The 21,597-nt window shown below is 38.9% G+C and overlaps 1 protein-coding gene across 3 annotated transcripts in view; it reads right to left on the reverse strand.

Annotated features, from left to right (window-relative positions):
• The window catches only part of SLC2A9 (solute carrier family 2 member 9), a 114,564-nt gene that overhangs the window by 23,017 nt on the left and 69,950 nt on the right, over positions 1–21,597 (reverse strand). For all 3 annotated transcript variants that reach the window (XM_064449137.1, XM_064449139.1, XM_064449138.1), the window contains exons 10-11: positions 21,472–21,547; positions 384–511 (exon numbers count right to left, since the gene is read on the reverse strand). In XM_064449137.1, the coding sequence (XP_064305207.1) occupies positions 384–511; positions 21,472–21,547 (204 nt within the window). The remainder of the gene's footprint in view (positions 1–383; positions 512–21,471; positions 21,548–21,597) is intronic.

The raw sequence follows: 21,597 nt of genomic DNA on the forward strand, positions 1-21,597 counted from the left end.
GTGAGACTAATACAGATTCTCAAAGGCTAGGGTAAAGATGGGTGGCCTAAAGGCTGAAGTAAAAGGCAGTAACAATCACCATCAGTGACTGTGAACTCTTGACACAGCCATCAGACTGAATTGCTAAAGCATTTCTGTGGGGAATTTGCCACACAGGGTCGTCCACGGTTACAACAATTTTTCTTTTGCAGGACAGTTTTCTCCAAGGCATTCAAACAAGGAGATATGTGGGTAGCACAACTGAACTGTATCAAAAATATGGTAGGAATTTTATCCACTTCAATAAAAACATTTTTTATTATCTGAAAATTACAATTCAAACATCATATGCTACACTATACCAGCTATATCATAGCATATCAAATATCAAGGTGGTGGAGTACCTGAATGAAAGGGAAGAGCAGTCCGACTGCGAAGTTGGAGAGCCAGTTGACTGTCCCAGCTATCATGAATGCGGCCGGCCTCTGTGACTGCTGGAAAAACTCTCCGGTGAGGACAAATGGAATCCCACCTGAAACAGGGCCCAACAAGTCAGTGGTTTTAGTAAACTACTTCTGCCAACAGCTGTTTCACTTACAGAGATGAACATGCTCTGTGCTACACACCTCAGTGACTGGCACTGCTCTACAGCTCTCTGCTCAGGTGTATGCAGGGGCTTCTGAGCCAGTAAAATGTGATTTGTCAGAATCATACTTTAGAGAAGTGACACCTTCCTCTTTCACGCCACCACATCTCCTGTTTTACATCCTTCCAGTGATGGCAAGCAGGTTCAGCAGTGAATCTGCACAACAGCTTCTAGAGTACCATGTGACGAGCCATTTATTAAAAATAAGAATTATTGTTTCTACTAAAATGCTTGAAATTCTGAAAATTCAGAAATACTCCAAAATACTTTTAGACCTTAACAGTTGGAAAGATGGCTCCAAAGGAATTAAACAGGGTGGGGTTTTTTAATCATTATTACCCACTTTATTTCAGCAATAAAAAAGGCAAAACATTTGCCTCTCTATGAGCATACTTTTCATCAATGCTTATTTAATACATTCCCTTACTAGATATACCGCTGGCACTTCTGGCAAGGTCTATTTCTCCCATCAGCCAAGGACTCTGACCTCCACAATAACAAGCTCAGTTGAATACCACATTTGTCACTCGTGTTTCCTTCCACTTAGGCAGTGGACTATTTTGTACAGCACTGGCATGTCGCTGGCATGACAATAACCCCCAGGGAATAGCTGTCTAGTAGCTGAAAGTCTTTGGATTCCTTCATTCCAATAGGATATTTCAATAGAAATATTTAATTTTTTATAGAATAAGACATGAATTGCATTTGCTGACTGGCTACGTATTTCAGTTAACGTTGCACATTAGACATGCATCTACTTACACAATTATTTCACCAGTTTGGAGGACTGTAAACCTAGTAACACCAGTCAGGTCTCTGGAGCTACCAATTTCTACCTCTAGGTCCTCATGTCTGCCGGTATTATCTGCCTCACTGTTTAGCTTTGTAGGCAAGATCTACATACACACATACTGGGTAAGTCCTTTCTCTGTTTTAAGCATTTTAAAAAGTTAGTGCAAACAATCAAAAGCATATTAATGGACACAGTTCCTCTCAAAAACCTCTACAACAATCCTGACTTCTGGAATATATATATATTAAGATAAACACATCACCAGAGACTTATGCCTCCAATGGATCTTATTGTATGTTTTTGCTTGATCCATGTGTTTATCTTTTGTACTGCCCTTACTCTTGGACAGTTGTGAATACATCTGTAAGTGCTTTATGGCAACACATTGTCATGTTGACCCTTGTGCTCAGTGGCACTACACTTAAACACATGCAGCATGTAGTATGAATAGGAGCTTGTAAACATGTAGATGACACACGGTATCAGATATTCCTCCATTCCAGATCTTTCAGATGCAGAGACTGAACACATGCATAAAAGAAAGGCAAGAGGATGCACCGAATGGCTATATATGTTAGTAGGCATCACTCTCCATCATCAGCTAATGTGACTTTTTGTGAGAACATATCTACAATGGTAGCAAAGGCTTCAACTGAATTTTCTGATCCAAAGACTGCCAGTATAAATAACACCAAAAAAAGTACAGAGCAAATACATTTATTTACTCCTACTTTATACTTAGGAAACTGAGATATGAAGAGTTTAGGCCATCCAAGCCCTAGTTTAGTGTCCTTCTACAAGCCTTATACAGTATGGCTGAACCCTGTGACTAAAAAACTGACCTCTCCCAGTAGCACTTTGAACACGTAGAATAAGCGGCTGAACCGGCATAGCTTATCTAAACTCAAGCTACATGTGGTTTATCAGTCCTCGGTGGCTTCCACTGCCTAGTTTATCATACACTTGGGATTTGGGTTCAAATCCCAAGATATGGCAGGCAAAACGACAATCACATCTGTTCTGTCAGCATCTGTTTTAGATCTCTAATGCCATGCAAGGCAGTGGTTTGCCAGGGCACTTGCCCCTTGGAGAAAGGAACTGGAAACACAGAAATCATGTAAGCTGATTTATTTGTGATCATTTATTCTGTCATGACTTTGCTGTAGGACAGTCTACAGAGGTGTTGCTGTTCTTGTCAGTATAATAAAAAATGCTGTTCGAGACTGATTTGGGAAAATACACATTGAGAGAGGAAAAAAGCCAGAGGCAAAAAAAAAAAAGACCAAAAAAATGTACAAAAGGACAGAAACATATCAGAAAGCATAAATGTTATGGAAATAAAAATGCATGGGCACTGTCTTGGAAAAAGGTTCATTGAAATTCAAATGTAATTTCTAGATACATACTAATCATCACTAAAACTTATTATTAGTCACACTTGCACAAAAACTTCTCAGTCTAATTTGGAAAATAATCAATTAATCTAGTGATGGTAAAAATAGTATTTTGCAAAGTCTATAAAAAAGAAATTAGCAGCTGCTCTGAGTTCTTTCAAATGTTCTGTAGAGGAATGGGAAAGGTGACACAGACAGACCTCCAGACTTTCTCATGGCATAGACAAGCATCTCCACAGCATCACAAAGCAGAGAAAGTCAGTTTCTGTAGAAGGATGACTTAAGATAAAATATACTGAAGAACCAATGAGCCTGAAAAGAGAAATGAAGCCAGGTCATTGCTGCCTATTGCTATATGTCTAGAAGAGCAGAGACTTGATCTTACTAGGATACAGAGCAGGGGATGTGAATGCCTGCCAAGAGCCACACCACTGTAAAGAACACACTCCACAGCTGGTGAAGTGAAAAAGAAATTAGGGTAACCTGAAGGAAAAATGTAAAACCTTAAGACACAAACAGTAAAGACACCTGAGATTAGCCAAACTGATAGCTCCCGGAGACAATCCCCAGCCATTTCACAGTGTCAGAGGTGTGTTCAGGGACCCCTTTTCTCCTGGAACTTGGTTTATTTGAGAAAGAAATCTGTGTGCATGGGATTGAAGGAAGCTGTAGTATGCTTTGACTAGGTCAGTTTGGATCCAGGCTGCAGTGTGCCACTGCTCAGTCTGCGGAAGCGGGCTTGGTCCTCCCTCCCTCCCTCTTCATAAAATCCCAGGATTTTCCACCTTACTTTTTGAGCAGTTGAGTCAGGACAACAATATGGCACCTCACCAAACACTCCTTACAGAGTCAGTCTCATTGCAAGGTTCTCTGCATAATCTACACTAGGCTAGATGGGTCCATACTGGCCTGTGTTTAAATATAGATACTTGGAAACCACAGCCAGAAGTAAACCAACAAAACCACTGTATTTTTCAAACAGTCTTTTTGTCATGGGTTTTGCAACTTTAATATGTGTTTGAACGTGGGTGAAATAATTTCACAAAAAAGCTAACTGGTGTTCTTTCTCATGGGGGATGAACCTGGCATTAGCATTTCCCCTGGAAGGCTTTCTACACAATTTTCAGTGAAACAGCTTCATTTTAGCTCTGATCATAAAACTAAAAATGTATATTAGGATTTCCTGTAGGAGTTTTTCAGAAAGGTAGCTTCTGAACATGAATTTAAAGAGGTAATGCATTGACCACAATAATTACAGTGATTAATTTCTAACATGTTGTTCTTTTCAGCACTGCAGTGAACACAATGGAAAAAGCTCTTAACATACTGCAGTGCCATTAAACAAAGATTGTTATACCTGTTAGCATGCTACATCTACTGGAAATTACAAATTCCCTATTGCAGGACTTGCATATCAATGGGTTGTTTAATGAAACTAGATTAAGCCCACATGATACAATAAGACATGCAACAATACTTCTATATCTCTGTATTTTATTTGCTTCCCTCTGTAATTAGTCCAGTTACACTTAGAATCAATGTCATTTGCTGGTAAACATCCAGAATCTCAACCCAATAGTCCTTTATGTGTGAACAGAAATAATGTTCTTGGTATACACACTACAGATTTTCAAGTATATATTAAATTTGCACAAGTATCAACATGCTTTCTTATAAAAAATTAAGTATACATATTTATTGGTTTGTTCAGTGAGCACTAAAATATAAACACTGCTTAGCAGACATTACTCAATTCAATGCAAAAATCTGAATATAGAAAACATGAAAAAGGAAAGAAAATACTGAGATCCTCATTCTGTTTTTATTCAGTACCCAACTGGGAGCTCAAGTCATGGCTATATGTATGATTTATGAAATGAAACTGTTAAAAGAATAAATGCCTAATACAAATCAGGGAGATTTATTACATTGGTAAATCACCTCTAAAGGTGATGGAAACTTTGCCCCCTAAGAACCAGTAAAGAGAAAGAAACTTACTCCCTGAGCCAGCAGCTCATCGTTCAATACACACTCAAAAGAAAACTCTGTGTGTTCAGGCAGTGGCTCCATGGTCAGCTGTGGGGTTCCCCCCCAACAGAAGGACGACCCGTGGCCACACAGCCTAGTGGCCTCCTGCACGACTCAGCACTCCAAATTCTGTCCTTACAGGAGGGAGACTGGTAATCCTGAGAGCCCCGATTAGGGCAAGAGCTCCCAGACTTTTCAGTTCCATGCTTTGAGAGAGGGAGTCTTCAAAGTGAGATATTTAAGAAAATATGCAAGTACTTTACAACAATGTTCTGTTTTTGGGGGGAAAAAAAGAAAAGTCTGTGCAGCTCTAGACAAGATCAAGCAAAACATCTTTTGACTTCAAGGCAAAGCATATAGAGAAGACAGATATATCCTAATAGGGTTGGGAGACAAAGTACTATCTCAATGAAAGGCTTCAGTATTTGCAATTCAAGGGGCAAAAGATAACTCCAGAGGGCAGCTGTGGGAGAGAAGCAATAGAAGTGAGACAAAGATCGTGGAAGAAAACTGCTGGAAAAAAACCCTAATACTCTTCAGTGAGAGAGCAAAAAGCTGTTAGTTTCTACCCAGACCTTAGCTATAAAAAAACCCCAAACCAACCAACCAAAAAACCCCAACCAACCAATCAAAACCCAATAAAATCCCCACCAAAGCCCATGGGAAAATATACAGTGGGAGTACTGCCAGTGAGTGATGCAATGCAACTACTGAGTTTCTTCCATCTCTGTGGGCCTATGGATGGAATAAGAATTTTGCAAAATATATATCTCAGTCTTTAAAGAAGTGTTCTGTAACCTGTCAGATTATTTTAACTTGTACGTTGTATTTGATAGAATAATACCCCACCCCATAACAACATTACATAGTCAGATATGACGGATGTACGCCCAGCTCACTCTGTTGACAGAACTGGGAGCAGAACGTGTGATAGGGGTGTACTGAGTCACAGCTTCGCGCTACCGACTCTGTTATCTGTCTCCAGCTCTTCTCCATGGGACAACTGTTGATCTCACCTACTACAAAATTAAGCAAAATAGGCACTTGTATAAAACAGTACAGTGCATTAACCACATTAATTTGTACCATTTGAAGAGCAAGGTCTTTTCTGCCTTAGATTAAAGGCCACTCGAATAAAGAACATTTAAAGATAAGACAGCCTATGGCAAATGAGAAGTGCAAACCATGCTTGTATCAGGAACAGTGTGGCCAGCAGGAGCAGGGAGGGGATTGTGCCCCTGTACTTGGCACTGGTGAGGCCGCACCTCAAATACTGTGTTCAGTTTTTGGCCCCTCGGGACAAGAAGGACATTGAGGTGCTGGAGCGTGTCAGAGAAGGGCAGCGAAGCTGGTGAAGGGTCTAGAGAGCAGGTCTGATGAGAAGTGGCTGAGGGAACTGGGGTTGTTTAGCCTGGAGCAGAGGAGACCTTATCGCTCTCTACAACTACCTGAAAGGAGGTTGTAGTGAGGCGGGGGTTGGTCTCTTCTCCCAGGTCACTAGTGATAGAACAAGAGGAAATGGCTTCAAGCTGCATCAGGGGGGATTTAGGCTGGATATTAGGAAAAAATTCTTTACTGAAAGAGTGGTCAGGCATTGAAACAGGCTGCCCAGGGAGATGGTTGAGTCTCCATCCCTGGAGGTATTTAAAAGATTTGTAAATGTGGCACTTCTGGGCATGATTCAGGAGACATGGTGGTGTTGGGTTGATGGTTGGCCTTGATGATCCTAGAGGTCTTTTCCAACCTTAATGATTCTATGATTCTATGAAATTAGAAAACATAAATAACACTAAACCTGGCAAAAAAACAATACTGTAATAATTAGCACTTATTAACAGTCTAGTTTTTAACACAATATTTTGTGGAAAGGGGTTTTACATTCATTAACTGGCCTATGATTTAGTATTTATAAAACCTACTACTCTAACAACATACAGAAAGCCAGTTCTGGAAGTATTCTGAACTTTGTTAGTCGTAAGGTAATCCACATCATTCAGGGTAAATAAATAAACTAAGCAACATACAGAACAAAAATATTGATATACTCTGTTGCAACATCATTAGTTAAAATGTTAATCCTTGGTTCTCAGGTAATTTACACTGAAATGGCTGACATACAACAACAAGGCTGTTAGCTAATGAGGGAACTACACAATATTCTTTCTACGTCCATTTAGGTAATATTTCTAAAGCAGATAATCCATGTAATTTGGTAATGCAAAGACAAAAGAACACCCTTATCTAAACCACCTGCTAATTTCTTCTTCAGTAAAATTCTCCCTCTTGAATAAAAATTAGTGCATTTTCCTAGAATTTTTAGTTCCACATGGCAGTGCTCTCAAGCAGAATTTTATGAGCAGTCAGTTACTAAATAATTTTTCTCTGAAAAATTTTAATGAAGACAAACACTTACTACATAACTGATGAACCCCAATACTTTCAGTACTTTTAAGATATTGTTCTTTACATGAATTATAATAATTCCTTTTAAATAGAGCTGTTTCCTGGAAGCCTGAGTAATATCTAATTTTTAATAGCTTTTCTTTTTTTGCTTTTTTTATTGTAATAGAAGCCAGCAGTCCAGATATAAGGCCATTCTGCCAACTGCTGTACAAATCCAATACTTTTTTTGTGTGTTTTGGTAAGATTTTCAATCTGGTGGGCTATTTTGTGATTTTTTTTTTGTTATTGTCATTTCATTGGGGTTTTTTTGTTGGCTTTTTTTACAGTAAAAACTTAACATCAACATTAAATTTCTACTGTGGTATTTAGCAATATTTCTTTTTGTTTCACCATTATAATTCTGCATAACTACTGAAAAATAAAATACAATTAAAAAATACACTCAACTTTAACGACATGTAAATAGTCTTTTAAAAATATCTGCTATATTTTCAGACTGACTTTATCGTATCAGAACCCTAATTATAGCCTGACTTTCTGTTCTTGGATTTGAATGCAAAGAAAAAATTTCTTTATGACCAGAAGTCTTTATGATATAATTAATTTTATAATTATTCTCAGGAACAATGATGATTAGACACTGATTAACATCACTTGTTAATATTTCATTATTAAAAACAATGATCTCAATGATGAGACCAATGATGAGCGTTTTTACTCTCTGTACTTTAATAAAAGCACAGACGTGTCCCTTACATGTCTACTATACAGATGGAAATACCTGAATTAAAGACTCACAAGTGTGATCAGCCCTAGGTAAGTGAAATACTTATATGGTCACATCACTATGACAGGACTGAAAACAGAAAAAAACTCAACCCCTGTCTAGTCTAGGCTTATTGTTTCTACAATAATCTACTGAAAAAAACGTAAAACATTTCCCTGTCAGGAATTGAGGTTGACAGCACAAAATGCTGCTAGTTGTGAACCTATGCAGGCTAAAACAGTCTTGAAAAGGCAGTGTGGCATCTCAGGCTTTTCTCATGAAATATTTTAACAAACAAATTAATCATAGGAGCAGCACACAATTATGTCATTATACAGCTGCATTCATCCTGAAGGACCCCAAGAGTAAAAATAGTGGACCAAATTTTCAGAGAAGCCAGGACAGAAGAGTCTCTCCCTGTCCTCCTCCTCCTGTTTAAGATGGGTGACAGATCACCTCTTCACTGTTTATGATTTCTGGAAACTGTTGAAGTCTTTAGGACATGGAGCCTCAAATGCCAGTGATTGAAGAATTTGGCTGCTGCTCCAGGATGGTAGACAGAGTATGGAGAGCAGTAGATGCAGAACTAATGATTGTAGGACAATAAAAATATTTTATTCTCCTGACTGTGGCCAATAACTGAAATAGATACAGCAAATAGCAATATCTCTTTCCTACCAAACAGAAAGGAAAATGAAGAGAGAGCCGGAAGGTGCCCTTTGACTAGAAGTACTAGCTTGAAGAAAGACAGTAACAGTCTTGCTGCTATGAAAGATATAAACCACCTTTTTGATTAAATTCAGAATGAGGCCACCAAAGCCATAACTGAGTGTTCCCAAAAAAGTGAAGTTTCCGGAGTAGGACAGATAACATCCGGAGATTCAAAGGAAACAACTGCTTACGTGGTCAGACTCACACCATCAGACTACCCTTGCTCATGCAATTGTCCTTCTGACCTATTTTTCCCCCAAACATCTCCTACTGCTGTTTATTTAGCTTTCTGTGTAGTAAGCTGACTATCAAGAAACACTGTCTAGACCCTAGAGCAACTTTCACAGCAACATAAAACTAGTAAACACTTGCATTTAAATGTTAGCCATGGAGCTTAGCCAAAATAGATGAGATGTACTCAGACCTTTCCTTTGCTGTGCATTGCGCCTGGGCACAAGGAAAATAAAATATTTTTATTGTCTTACATTCATTAGTTCTACATCTACTGTTCTATATATTTATTAATTTGCACTTTTGTAAGTATAAATATACTAAATCACAGGAGAAACAGTATATTTTTTACTAGGCTTTCTATATCTAGTCCCCATTATTCTGAATGATGTATCTAAGTCACTTATGCAGCTTTTGAATAGATCAATTTTTCACGGTTACATGAAGCTCTAAAACATATGGGGGCATTTTTCCAGCAGTAAATTTCTTAAGTGTTGGAGTTGTGAGCCATCAGCAAGTAATTAACTGTCATTCAGGAAAACATGCTAGTGCAGGTAAGAGGAGTCTCTCAAGTGTCAAAGCATTCACATTTTGAAAGCTTCAATTAAGATAATTTGTAAAATCTATTGTTAGAGGGATGAAGTTAATAAGTTTTTCTGATGCTAAGAACTCCATGTGTCATCTCCAGCAATTCCTCTATAGTTACATTAAAAATATTAGAGGTTCGTTTTTCTTTAGAACTTCCACTAACTGTAAAGAATTGAAACCACACCTGTAACAGAACTGTTAAAAGCTACACATTTACTCTATGCTGCTTTTTATAGAAAGAAGTATTAAAAAAAAACAAAAACAGAACAGGTATTAATCCCAAAATATATGTTGAATGACACTGTATTCAATATATTCAAGGGGCATGTTATCTTCCCCCCCCAAAAAAAATTCAGTGAAGATGTGGCCAGATTGAAAGCAATTTTAGTTTTATTTCTTAACAGCCCAAAAAGTCAGTTCACTGAAAGGCAACCAAAGGTAAATTGTCATGTAAAGTCCTTAAACTTCCCATCCTTTCATCTCCTTGACTTAGAAGAAGCAGTTGAGAATACTCCCACCCCATGTACAGGCAGGAGCTTTTTCCATTGATAGAGAAAACCAGAGAAGGAAAGGTAAATCACATCTCCTGTTGCTGTTCCTTCACAGCCCACATAAATTAAAGCAACGGCAGGCTTTAATGTGGCAGGCTGTGATGACTGGCAGCTGGGAGGCTAAAATGCCAACTGTAAGGCTACTTGTGCAGGATGGAGTGGCACAACAGGGCAGGGGATGGGGCTGGAAATCCCTCAGCAACTGAGACTGGTATGTATTTTATAATTATTATGTATCTCCAGGTTATTATGAGTTCCTGAACTGAACTGTAACTCATGTTTTGAATATTTAACTGCTTTTAGTACAGCATGTTTTAAACCTACTGTTACACCCACAAAAGCCTTTTGATACAACTATCAAAAAACCAAACCTTTTCTTAAATACACAGGAAAATGAAAGAGTATTTCAGCACAAATACCCTTCTTATCTGATGTGGGAACTATTTGATGTTATCAAAGGATGCTTACCTGCTGGAAAAACTGTAAAGGCTTCCAGTTTACAGAATAAAAGACATTTTGAAAATTAACTTAAATTTTCAAATCTACCACTTTTTAACTAAATATATAGCAACATGGGTTTATGTTTCTTTTTAACATGATACACTTTTCTAGTACAAAGAGAAGTTTTTTTTCCACTCAACAAGCTCCAAACTCTTTCTCAAAGTGCACTAAAAAAAAGGTGCACTAAAAGAACGCCTCTGTGGGAGGCCACGAGCATTAGAAATTCCTACATCCCACTCTAAGTGGAGAAGTTAACACAACATCACACAAAGCTTCTGTAAATGCCTATTTCAGGCGATAATACTGATGTTGCCTTTCGTTTCCGTACTTTTATGTCTATGTGTGCGCTTTCACACCTTTGTGTTTCACACGCAAGAGATGATTTTTTTTTTTTTTCTTCCCTGATGACATTTCAGATTGAACAAACCTCACAGCTTTCAAAGCGATGCTTTTATCACAACCACTCAGCTCTCAATCCAGCTGCATGTTGGCATTCAGAGTAAGAGCACAGGCTGAGTTACACTTTAAATATCAAAATATCTTTGATACACCTCAGGGCACAGTAATGATTTCCTCCCAAGTTTTCTTTTGTTTACTTCATAATGTCAATTTAACACACGCTGAATATACCATTATCATGTTTCTATTGTGTCCGTATTCAGCTGTGCTAGGAAAGACTTCACTCACACACCATAAACTATGGCAAGTATTATAAAACTCAATTATAAGACACAACTCTAAAAAAAAAAATACAAGAAGTGAAACATTTTTTCTGAAATGGTCTGCTTTGTTAATGTTTCTTAGCTGTGTCTGAAAATGTAATTGCCATAAAAACCAACAGTCAAAAAATTAAGATCTTACTACCATAAAATGACTGTTTTTTCAAATTTCCCTTTTCTGTGATGAGAGTGTGACTGGAAACATACCACTGATCTGATTTTGTCATCCTTATGCATACTGAACAGGAGCCTATTTTAAACGCAGGAATTGAAGCAAGGTCACACTGATTCACATTTGATCCCATTCACACTAAATTCAACCTTACACAAACTCCAGTGAAGTCAGCAGGACTTCTTCTCAAGGTTAGTGCCACTCATCCACAGAAATACCTATAGGATTTAAGACCAGAATAACTTACAACAGTAAAGGCAAATGCCCTAAAGCTACTATATAAGAACTAACCCGAGACTCCTGCTTTCTTCTCACCATAGCACCACTGATTTAAAAATAGCAGCTATTGATGTAAATTAAGTCAGGGGCTGCGTGCTCTACATAATGACCAGCTGGAAGATCCTCTCTAGGAACACGCTCATCTTTGCAGACACATGGGCTTTTTGACAAATGGAAACAAAGACAGACTTTATATGGAGGGTCAAGCATCTCACAGAGAGATAAAGGAAGAACACAGGACTTGGAGATAAAGGAACACAGGATCAGATTGGATCATCCGGTTCAAATCCAATCCTTGGCTCTTTTCAGGCAACATTTCATACACCATTTTTAGAAATTCATAAACCTTGTGTGTTTAGTTTCTCCCTTTGCTGTTTCCATTGAGAAGCTGATATAGAACTCAGCTGCTCTAGTGGATAGGAGTTTTCTTCCAATTTCTATTCTAAATTTATTCATGGCTAGCTAGCACCTAGGTTTGGGTTTTTGTTGTGATTTTCTACAGCAACATTTGCCTTCAGCTTATGCTCTCTTCTCAGTGTTAGTCTCCCTTTCACCCATGTATTTAGAAACAGAAATCATATTCTCAGTCTTTTTTGTTAGACACTATAAAGTTATCCTGTATCTTTTCATACAAAAACTTATTTTCTTCACTTTCACGGTAGCCCTTCTTTGCAGCCTTCCTGGCAAGCTGCTGCATGAGCAGTTTTGTGCTCCAACATTCACCTCTAAGTCATCATCTCAAAAATGATGACATGACACATGACAACTCAATAAGTATTTTTCACATTACAATACAGAGAGACAATGCATGACAATATGACGCATTAGGTCTCTAGGAAAATATGTAAAAGAATGCGCACAAAGTGTTAACGTAAAACAATCTTTCAAATTACTTAGAAGACAACATATAAACAGCTACGGAGAAGTTTTCCATGTGATGCTTACAGATATCATTCTTCTATTCTCCCTTAGCTAACTGGCATTTTCAGAGATCCTTAAATCCTTATCCTGTTTCTGAGTTTCTAAGCTTCTAAGCCTGCTTCTCTCTCCAACTGCCTGCAGTTATACATGCCCTGTTAGTAGAAATGGGTAAACTGTGAAAAATTGAGATTTCAGACAAATCACTAATCTCAAACTTGGAAGTGCTACCAAAATAACACAAGTTTCCTACACAAAGATATCTTGAGTTATGATAACCAAGTAATGGATAGAAAAGCAACCCCTCAGATTTCTGGAACTTCCCCTAGTATTACTGCTTGTTGTGATGAAAGCTGATTTTTTTCCTTCCAGAGGACTCTAAGGAACACCTGGGGAGCATTCCATGGAAGAGGGGATGTTACTGCATGCCTGCCTGGGCACACGTGTGATTGACCTCCCTCCCAGCAACAGTGATCGAAGGGAGGGCAACACACTTGCGCTACACAAATACATTTTACACGTCTTACTGCAACGACAGGGTCTTGGGTTATTTCTACTTATTCCCAATGGTAAAATAATTCCAGTGCTCCAGTTCACTGTGTTCCAGAGCCACCAAATATGCAAAGGTTTGATTCAAAAGAGAATACTTTTTCAATTTCTGAAAGAAGGTGATAAAGGAAGGATTACTTCAAAGACAGGTAATTATTAAAACAGTCCACATCCTCCCACCCTTTCATTTAAAGACAGGCATCATACCTAACCTTCCCCACCATGGCTTCCTTTCCTGTCCCTGCAGCATTGCCTCCTCCATTTATCAAAATTGGACAGAAGGATGTTACACCTGAATAGAATATTCTTCTAAGGAAGAAATATTAATAAATCTCTTCCTACAAAGTTAATGCATGGAAGTGCTTTATGCCAAGTTTCCAAAGTTCTCAGGGTCTCACTGTATTTTTGTCATGCTTATTTCCATTGGGGAAGTTATCTGGAAGTCCATGCCAAGATTGCTGTAATCCCCAATTAATCAGCTGATTGCTTATTTTCCCTGCAAATTTCACCATCTGGGGTGAATCTCTTGACACATAGCAGAAGAGCCATTCTCTGGATCACAGAATGAACATTTACTTGTTATATACAAATTGGAACAGCATCAAAAACAAAGACTGAAAGACCCTCATCCCAGAATACATGACAGCCTTCCTTACAGGTGGGGTCACGTCCCTGCAGGGAAATAAGGAAACTGTCCCTGGATTGGACACATTCCGGTCAGTTGTTTTTGTTGGTTTTTTTGGTGTGGGTTTGGTTTTTTTTTCCTAAACTATTTGGCTCGTAGAGAAAAGGGGTCAATCTCCAGCAACTTTAAAACTATCTCCAATCACCCAATGCACACACATGCATATATATATTTTTCATTTTACCCAGCAAAATCAAAAATTGTTTGTTTGCATGGCAACTGTTGCAAAGGCACAATGGATGAACTGGGAATTCAAGTAAACCGATAAAAATAAGCATAAAAATAAAAAAACACTTTTTCTGTTTAAGTCAGATTTTAGTGTGGTTGTTCTGAAAGAGACAGATTCTGCAAGCAAAGTTCAACATCCTTTAGTGTTCATGAACAGGCAGCCACACAGGTTTAACTGAGAAAGCAGGGATAACTGCTTTTAGCTTTTCCTTTTTCCTTAAATACTGTCTAAGACAAGGTTAAAGAAGGAAGACATTTTACACATACCTAAGCCCATCTATCAGTACCCAAATTTCAAAGGAGCTGCACATTTTTTGCCCACTCAGTAAAAGCATTCCAAATCAATGCATTTGCTCATGACACCTAGCCTGAACATCAAAAATGCATTGTGGAGATACTGAATATGTACCAAATCACACACATGCCTGAATGTACCTGTTGTGAGCATTACTGTTTCAGTCCATGTCTATATGCCTGAAAAGCATCTGCAAGCTGAAAAGCTAAGTTCAGAATAATGAAACAAGTAAAAAAACCCCACACTTTAGAGTAACAGCTGATCCTAGCTGTAAAGGAGCAGATGGGACTCATCCATATGCTATCAGAAGGTGGGAGACCACACAATATATAAGCTATCAAGAATGTATCAGATGTTCTAACAAGGGAGAAAATGTTGTATTTTTAAAGTAAATTTTATTGAAAATTATAGCAGTATTTTTATAAGCTCAGTTCCTCACATTATTTATTCTTTTCAGATGGGATAATTCTTCCAAGTACCAATAGGTCAATGAACATAAAGTGCATTCATCCCAGATGAAGATCTGTATCTGCAGAATCATTACAAACCATGTGGGATTTACTCTGAAGAGTGCTGAAATGGTCTAAATAACTACAGAAGGAATTAGAACAGATATTAAACGTTAGTAATACCATGCCAATAGTACCTTTTTAACCAACATGAACAAATGACGCTCAGCCTTCTACGAAAGGCTAAAACCATTAAAAATCTACGACTTAATAATAAAGGCTGTGAATTAGTTTTCTTGGGAAAAAAACCCTTTTACTGACCAGAAAGGTGGGAAAATTATTCCTAAACTTCAACCTTGTCTTGTATGGAATAATCGCTGGAGGTGACTTAGAAATTAAACCTATGTTTTTAGAAAAGGTACAGCATTGAAGAAGCTTTCAGGGTAGAGTGCAGATAATATGTGAGGAACCCATTCCGCGGAAGTTCCCTAGGCCCGTAACCTTAGATGTCGCAATGCCAGGAGAACGTGGCATACTGACTGTAAGAGGAGTTGTCCGGAGGGTGGAGCGGTGTGGAGGCATCGCAGCCAGGCTCTGTGATAAATGGAAACTAGCGCGCTGCATATTTGCCACCCTGGGCCAACAGTCCATCATACTTTTGACAAAATGCTGTCCTTTTGGTGAACTTTGCTCATTATAATATCATTATAATACCAAAACACACCTCCATCCCAAACGTTACCCGCCTTTAAGGTGCGACCATCCCTCACTGGGCATGCGCACTGAATTTTTCTAGTCTACACCTTTAGAAGCAAAGCGAGGAAATTTTACACCAATCATAATCAAGGCATGTATGACTAGAGTCACTCAAGCTCCACCTGAAAGGTAAAAAATAGTATAAAATGTGTGAAGAGAAAGAGGGTGTTAGGGAAGATACCATCGCATACCACTCTGACTTCTGTGAACAAGCTGATGGGCTGAGCCTCTCTTACCCCCTCACCGGGACGCCTTTGGGTAAGATTTGAGCACTCGGTTATACCAAGTGTTTCCCCGGGAAAACTTAGAAACCTCTATATCTTCACTTTAAATCTCTGATGCATTAGAGTTGCTTCATATTTTCTTAATGACCTTGTAGGCTAGTACAGTTGTTAATTTCCTTAGTCATAGTATCATAGAATCGTTAAGGTTGGAAAAGACCCTTAAGATCATCGAGTCCAACTGCTAACCTATCACTGCCGTCAATCCAACACTAAACCATATCCTCAAGCACCACATCTACCCTTCTTTTAAATAACTCCAGGGATGGAGACTCAACCACATCCCTGGGCAGCCCGTTCCAATGCCTGACAACCCTTTCGGTGAAGAAGTTTTTCCTAATATCCAACCTAAACTTCCCCTGATGCAGCTTGAAGCCATTTCCTCTCATCCTATCGCTTGTTACTAGGGAGAAGAGACCGACCCCTGCCTCGCTACAACCTCCTTTCAGGCAGTTGTAGAGAGCGATAAGGTGTCCCCTCAGCCTCCTCTTCTCCAGGCTAAACAACCCTGGTTCCCTCAGATGCTCCTCATAAGACTTGTGCTCTAGACCCTTCACCAACTTTGTTGCCCTTCTCTGGACACACTCCAGCAACTCAATGTCCTTCTTGTACTGAGGGGCCCAAAACTGAATGCAGTACTCGAGGTGCGGCCTCACCAGTGCCGAGTACAGGGGCACGATCACTGCCCTACTCCTGCTGGCCACACTCTTCCTGATACAAGCCAGGATGCTGTTGGCCTTCTTGGCCACCTGGGCACACTGCTGGCTCATGTTCAGGCGGCTGCCAACCAACACCCCCAGGTCCTTTTCCTCCAGGCAGCTCTCCAGCCACTCCTCCCCAAGCCTGTAGCGTTGCATGGGGTTGTTGTGACCTGAGTGCAGGACCCGGCACTTGGCCTTGTTGAATCTCATACCATTGGCTCTGGCCCAATGATCCAGCCTGTCCAGGTCCCTCTGTAGGGCCTTCCTGCCCTCCATCAGATCGACACTTCCACCCAACTTGGTGTCATCTGCAAACTTACTGAGGGTGCACTCAATCCCTCATCCAGAGCAGTTTTATCACCAGTAATTCAAAGAACCTGTGTATCTGTTGCTTTAATAAATTGCACTATTCATTAATCTACCTGTGATCATTGTCATTGAATGTGACTGGCCAAATTAGTTTCTAACAACAAATACTCTGATGGGTGGTTACATCCACAATCCTTAGAAAATAAACCGTTGATCAAGTCTGAGACTAAGACTGGGCTCAGCCGCACCTAGACTCCTCTCGGAGGAGGAGTTTAAAAAGCAAGGGGTCCAGTCTGGACCTCGTGACTCAATGGTAGGGTCTCCCCCTAGCCACTCCTCAGACTCCTACTATTAATGCAATATCTTGTTAAACTACCAGACTGCTACAAAAGAATACTAGATATTGAAGTGTGAAATCTTCCTGCTGAAGGGGTGCCATAAAATATCACTGAGAAGAAAGCAATAGGAAATAGCCATTCAGTCTGGAAAAATCTGAGGTGATAAGGTAAAAGTCTGCAAGATCACAAGAAACTTGAAGAGGGAGTAAGGGGATCAATTGTTCCACTTCTTCCAATGCACGACCTAAAGGGCATCACACAAAGCAAAACAAAGGATGTCATCATGCACAAAAGGTAGTAGACATGTAGATTTCTTTGCAAAAGGATGCTAAAATTTTGCAGTTTCAGACAGAATTAACAACTTCATGGAAGACTACAAAAGTCTTGGAAACTGTCTCAGGAAGACCCTAAGTTGAAAACAATGTGTGCTGGTTCTGAAAAAGTGTATGCCTGCTTGTTCGGTTTGTACTTTTCTCTAGACACTCTCCAATAGCATTGCAAATGTGTTCAGAAGTGTGTTCTTTCCTATTTACTTCCTCTTGCTAAAACTCTAACATTAGTAGGAAATGAAAGATAAGGTTAATTATCAGCAGTGACTTTGAAAGAAGTTATGGCTTCGTGTACCGTGACACTCCACTGGCATTGCACACTACCCTGAGAAAAAACTTAGTTCCTTAGTATATGTATGAGGGATATATATGCACATGTATGTGTATATATATGTATATGTTGTATCTGTCATGTACAGGGTAGCTTAGTATAACTGTCAGAGTAGTTTTGAACAAAACAAAACTAGTTTTAAATCAGTCAGTAGTTGCTAGTGAGTAGCATTTGCTATATTCAAGAAGATCCAGAAATACAGATTCCCACTGGTCTACAGAGTTCTGAAATAAAAAAGCAGAAGTACAAACTATTCAGTTTTGATCTTTGTGTACTAATTAAGGACTCAAAGTCCTTGGTAGCCTGCTCGACTGCCTATAAGCAAAAAGCTTTTCCATATAGTTGCTCTGCATCTTTCTTGTTTCAACATATGCCTTTTGTCTCTGAAGTGGTCCCACAACACAACACCAACAGGAACCTGGCTCTGTCATCCCAACACTCTCCTCATATACTGCTCTTAGGTGCCCCCAAAGCCGTCTCTTCTCCAGGCTGGACAAGTCCAGCTCACCCAGCCCCCTCTCACAGGGCTCCTGTCCCTGACTCAATGACTTTCCAGTTGACTTGCCCCAGGTTATTGAAGTCTTTCCTGTACTGGGAGGTGGGAGTGAAAAACTTGACACAGTAGTTGCACTCAAATATTGAAGTCATGCCTTGTGATACAAAAGCACTGGATATCTCACTTTTTGGTAATACTTTCTTTGTTCAGAAAAGCTCTCATTCATCCATCTTAAAACGTGGCTAATAATGGAAGTTGCTTTCATATTCTGAAAGAGAACTGCTCCCAGCTAAGAGGTAGCCAAGTAGTTTAGATTTCCTAAGCCCCACTAAACAAAACAGAAAAGTTTCACTGAAGATAAATCTGGTCCCATTGAAGTCAGCTAAAATACTGCTATTGATTTACAGAGGAACCAGAATATGATTCTTCACAACTTCTTCTCAATAGCTGAAGTGCCAATTAACAAAATTTTCATAGAAAACAAAGCAATGTTCAATGCTACTGAGATATTCCACTATAGTCAGGTATTACAAGTGTTTGAACATACACAGAAAAGTGGAGAGGCCAAGTAGGCAGCTACTGGTACTGCATTACTGTTCTTTGGCTTTAAAAGCAATGAGGACAATGAAAAACACAAAATATTTAATTCTAAAGAATTTCTGTAGAAAGCAAGTAATATAAAACAAAAACTGTTTGTCTTGCGTATATCTGCAGGCACTGCTCCAAAGAGAGTGCAAAGTACAATAGAAAATCCTGAACAGCATCGGTAAAAGGAAAGAAGCTAAATGAAGAAAACCAGAATCCATTCTGAAGAATGGTGAGGTGAAGGAGAAATGTAGAGAGTTAATCTTAATATGCTGAAAATAGAACATGTAAGGACGCTGATCTGCAAGTTCTACAAATTGGTGGAATGTGTCTGGATACAGGAAAAAAAATATTATTTGTTTCAACAGAGTTTTTTAGAAAAACGAAAGGTAGATGTTGCAAGCAGCTGCGCTTGCTCAAATTGTTTGAGCTTCTTAAAACTGAAAGGGAAGTTTTCAAGAAGTTTCAAGTCAACATTTGACTTTCCTCAGGTATTCAAAAGGCAAGAGCAGTTCTATTCCACAGAATTCTTTTTAAAAAATATCTCAGCCTAAGAAACATATACCCACAATACTAGGGACTTAGCTGAACCTGAGATTTGTCCTTGCAGAAGGACAAAGGGATTGCAAGATTGTTTGCATTATTTGCCTTGCAATAAGAGCTGGAGGTGAGGAAGAACAACAGTCTTCATAAACCACCTACAGTTCAACATTAGGTGCATTAATGACCCTAGTCAAGCCTGTTTGACTCCCTCCTTCCAGTCAGCTGCCATATGCAATGGAATAAGCACAGAGATTAGTGACAAACTATCTTTGCAGAAGCAAGTGGAAAAATGAATGTTTTGATCTTCTCCCTGTTTTCCTCTAAAGCAGCATAATTTTTCTTCAGCTTTTCCAAAAGAGGAACCACAGCATTACAGCCATGTTTCATTAGTGTCACACAAAACATCAGCAACTCTTTCTTTCCCCAAATTAACCACAATCAATTAATTAGATAACTTCAGTGGTGAGGATGTGTAAACAGTTGATTAATGTTTAATGTCAAGCTCTTAATAAAGAAAAAGAGGCAATAAATGGTGCATGAAAAAACCTGAGAACTCATGGGAACAGAATTCTTGCTTTCAGTTTCACAGCAGAACACCTGTGAAAAAGCTCCTAAAAAGCAGCTGGTTTTTCCCACTTTTGTGGAGAACAGTTTGTAAGAGAATCTTTGAAAATTTAAGCACTGTTTTGACATCTTATTCTTTACATGTGTTGAATTTGGGTTAAATTCCTCTTTTTCTACCTGCAAATAATTTTTGTTAATATTTCATTATGTGGTAGCTGCAGGATCCAATTCTGATCAAGTATCCAAAGGCTAGAGCAACACTATTCAGAGAAATACTACACTTATCTAAGTATTTGCATATTATGCATATCTATTAAAATGCATTTTCCAAAGACATGATGCAATCACAGGATAAATTAGGTTGGAAGTGACTTCTGGAGTTCAGCCTCTGGTCAAAGCAGGGCCAGTTGTTCATGATCTTGTCCAGCTGAGTTCTGAATAACTTCAAGGACGGAGATTTAAAGGCCTCTCTGAACAATGTCTGCCAGTGCTTAACCACTCTCAGCGTAAAATTTTTTCTATTCTATCCAGTCAGAATTGCCCTTGCTAAGACTTGACTGTTGCTCTTGTCCTTTCATTCTACGCTTCTGAGAAAGGTCTGGCTTATTACTTTTTTATACCTGAAACATGTTCTTTGTTAAAGTAAATAAAATACAAAAATTATAACCTGGGAATACTGGATTTTCTATAAAGTTGTATCCATCTCTAAGTAATCAAAACTGTGCTGGGGAAATAGATCTGATAAACTCATTACAACCTACAGAAACAGTTACCTAAGGACATCAGATTTGAAATGTACGCAGTCAGTAAAGGACTACCAGACAAGAAGCTGCTCCACCATCAGGACACATCTACCTTCTCCATCATCTTCCTAAAGAAACTGTGTAAACCCTCTTGCACAGCACTCCTCTGTCTTTGGAAAGGAAGAGAATAAAGGAACCACACACAATTGTCCCCCTTCCTCCACCAGTGTCCAATTTGCATCCTACTGGCATTGAACTACTAACACAAATGTTAATAAATGAAACAGCTTCCAGTCCAAGTGTTTTTATAGATTTACAAAATCATAGCAATCCTGCAATAATAGCCAACATTTTAATTTGGTACTGATAGCAATTTAGGCACTAGTTCTCAATTATGCTGACAGCTGAGTAGGAATGCGTGTGCACATGGGTTTTTATTGAGAATATTGCTATCACTTTGTGTTGCTATCACTTTTTACTGTCTTAGATTACTTGTGGTCATCAGATAAGGGTAAAATGAAGTTCCCTACAAGCAACTTGTTAATATAGTGCCAGTGCAAAAATACCTGTGCTTTGCTGTACAAAGAAACATGAAAAAATATAGCCATACCTGGTCCAATGCAGAACGATGCGATGATTGCAAGGATGCAAAATATACTGAGGTAAGGAAGCCAATGCACGGTTTCCTGGGTAGATAAAAGGCATTCACAGTAAGTGTATTGTACATACCAATATT

This window comes from Phalacrocorax carbo, chromosome 4 (genome assembly GCF_963921805.1).
Source record: "Phalacrocorax carbo chromosome 4, bPhaCar2.1, whole genome shotgun sequence".
NCBI lineage: Eukaryota > Metazoa > Chordata > Aves > Suliformes > Phalacrocoracidae > Phalacrocorax > Phalacrocorax carbo.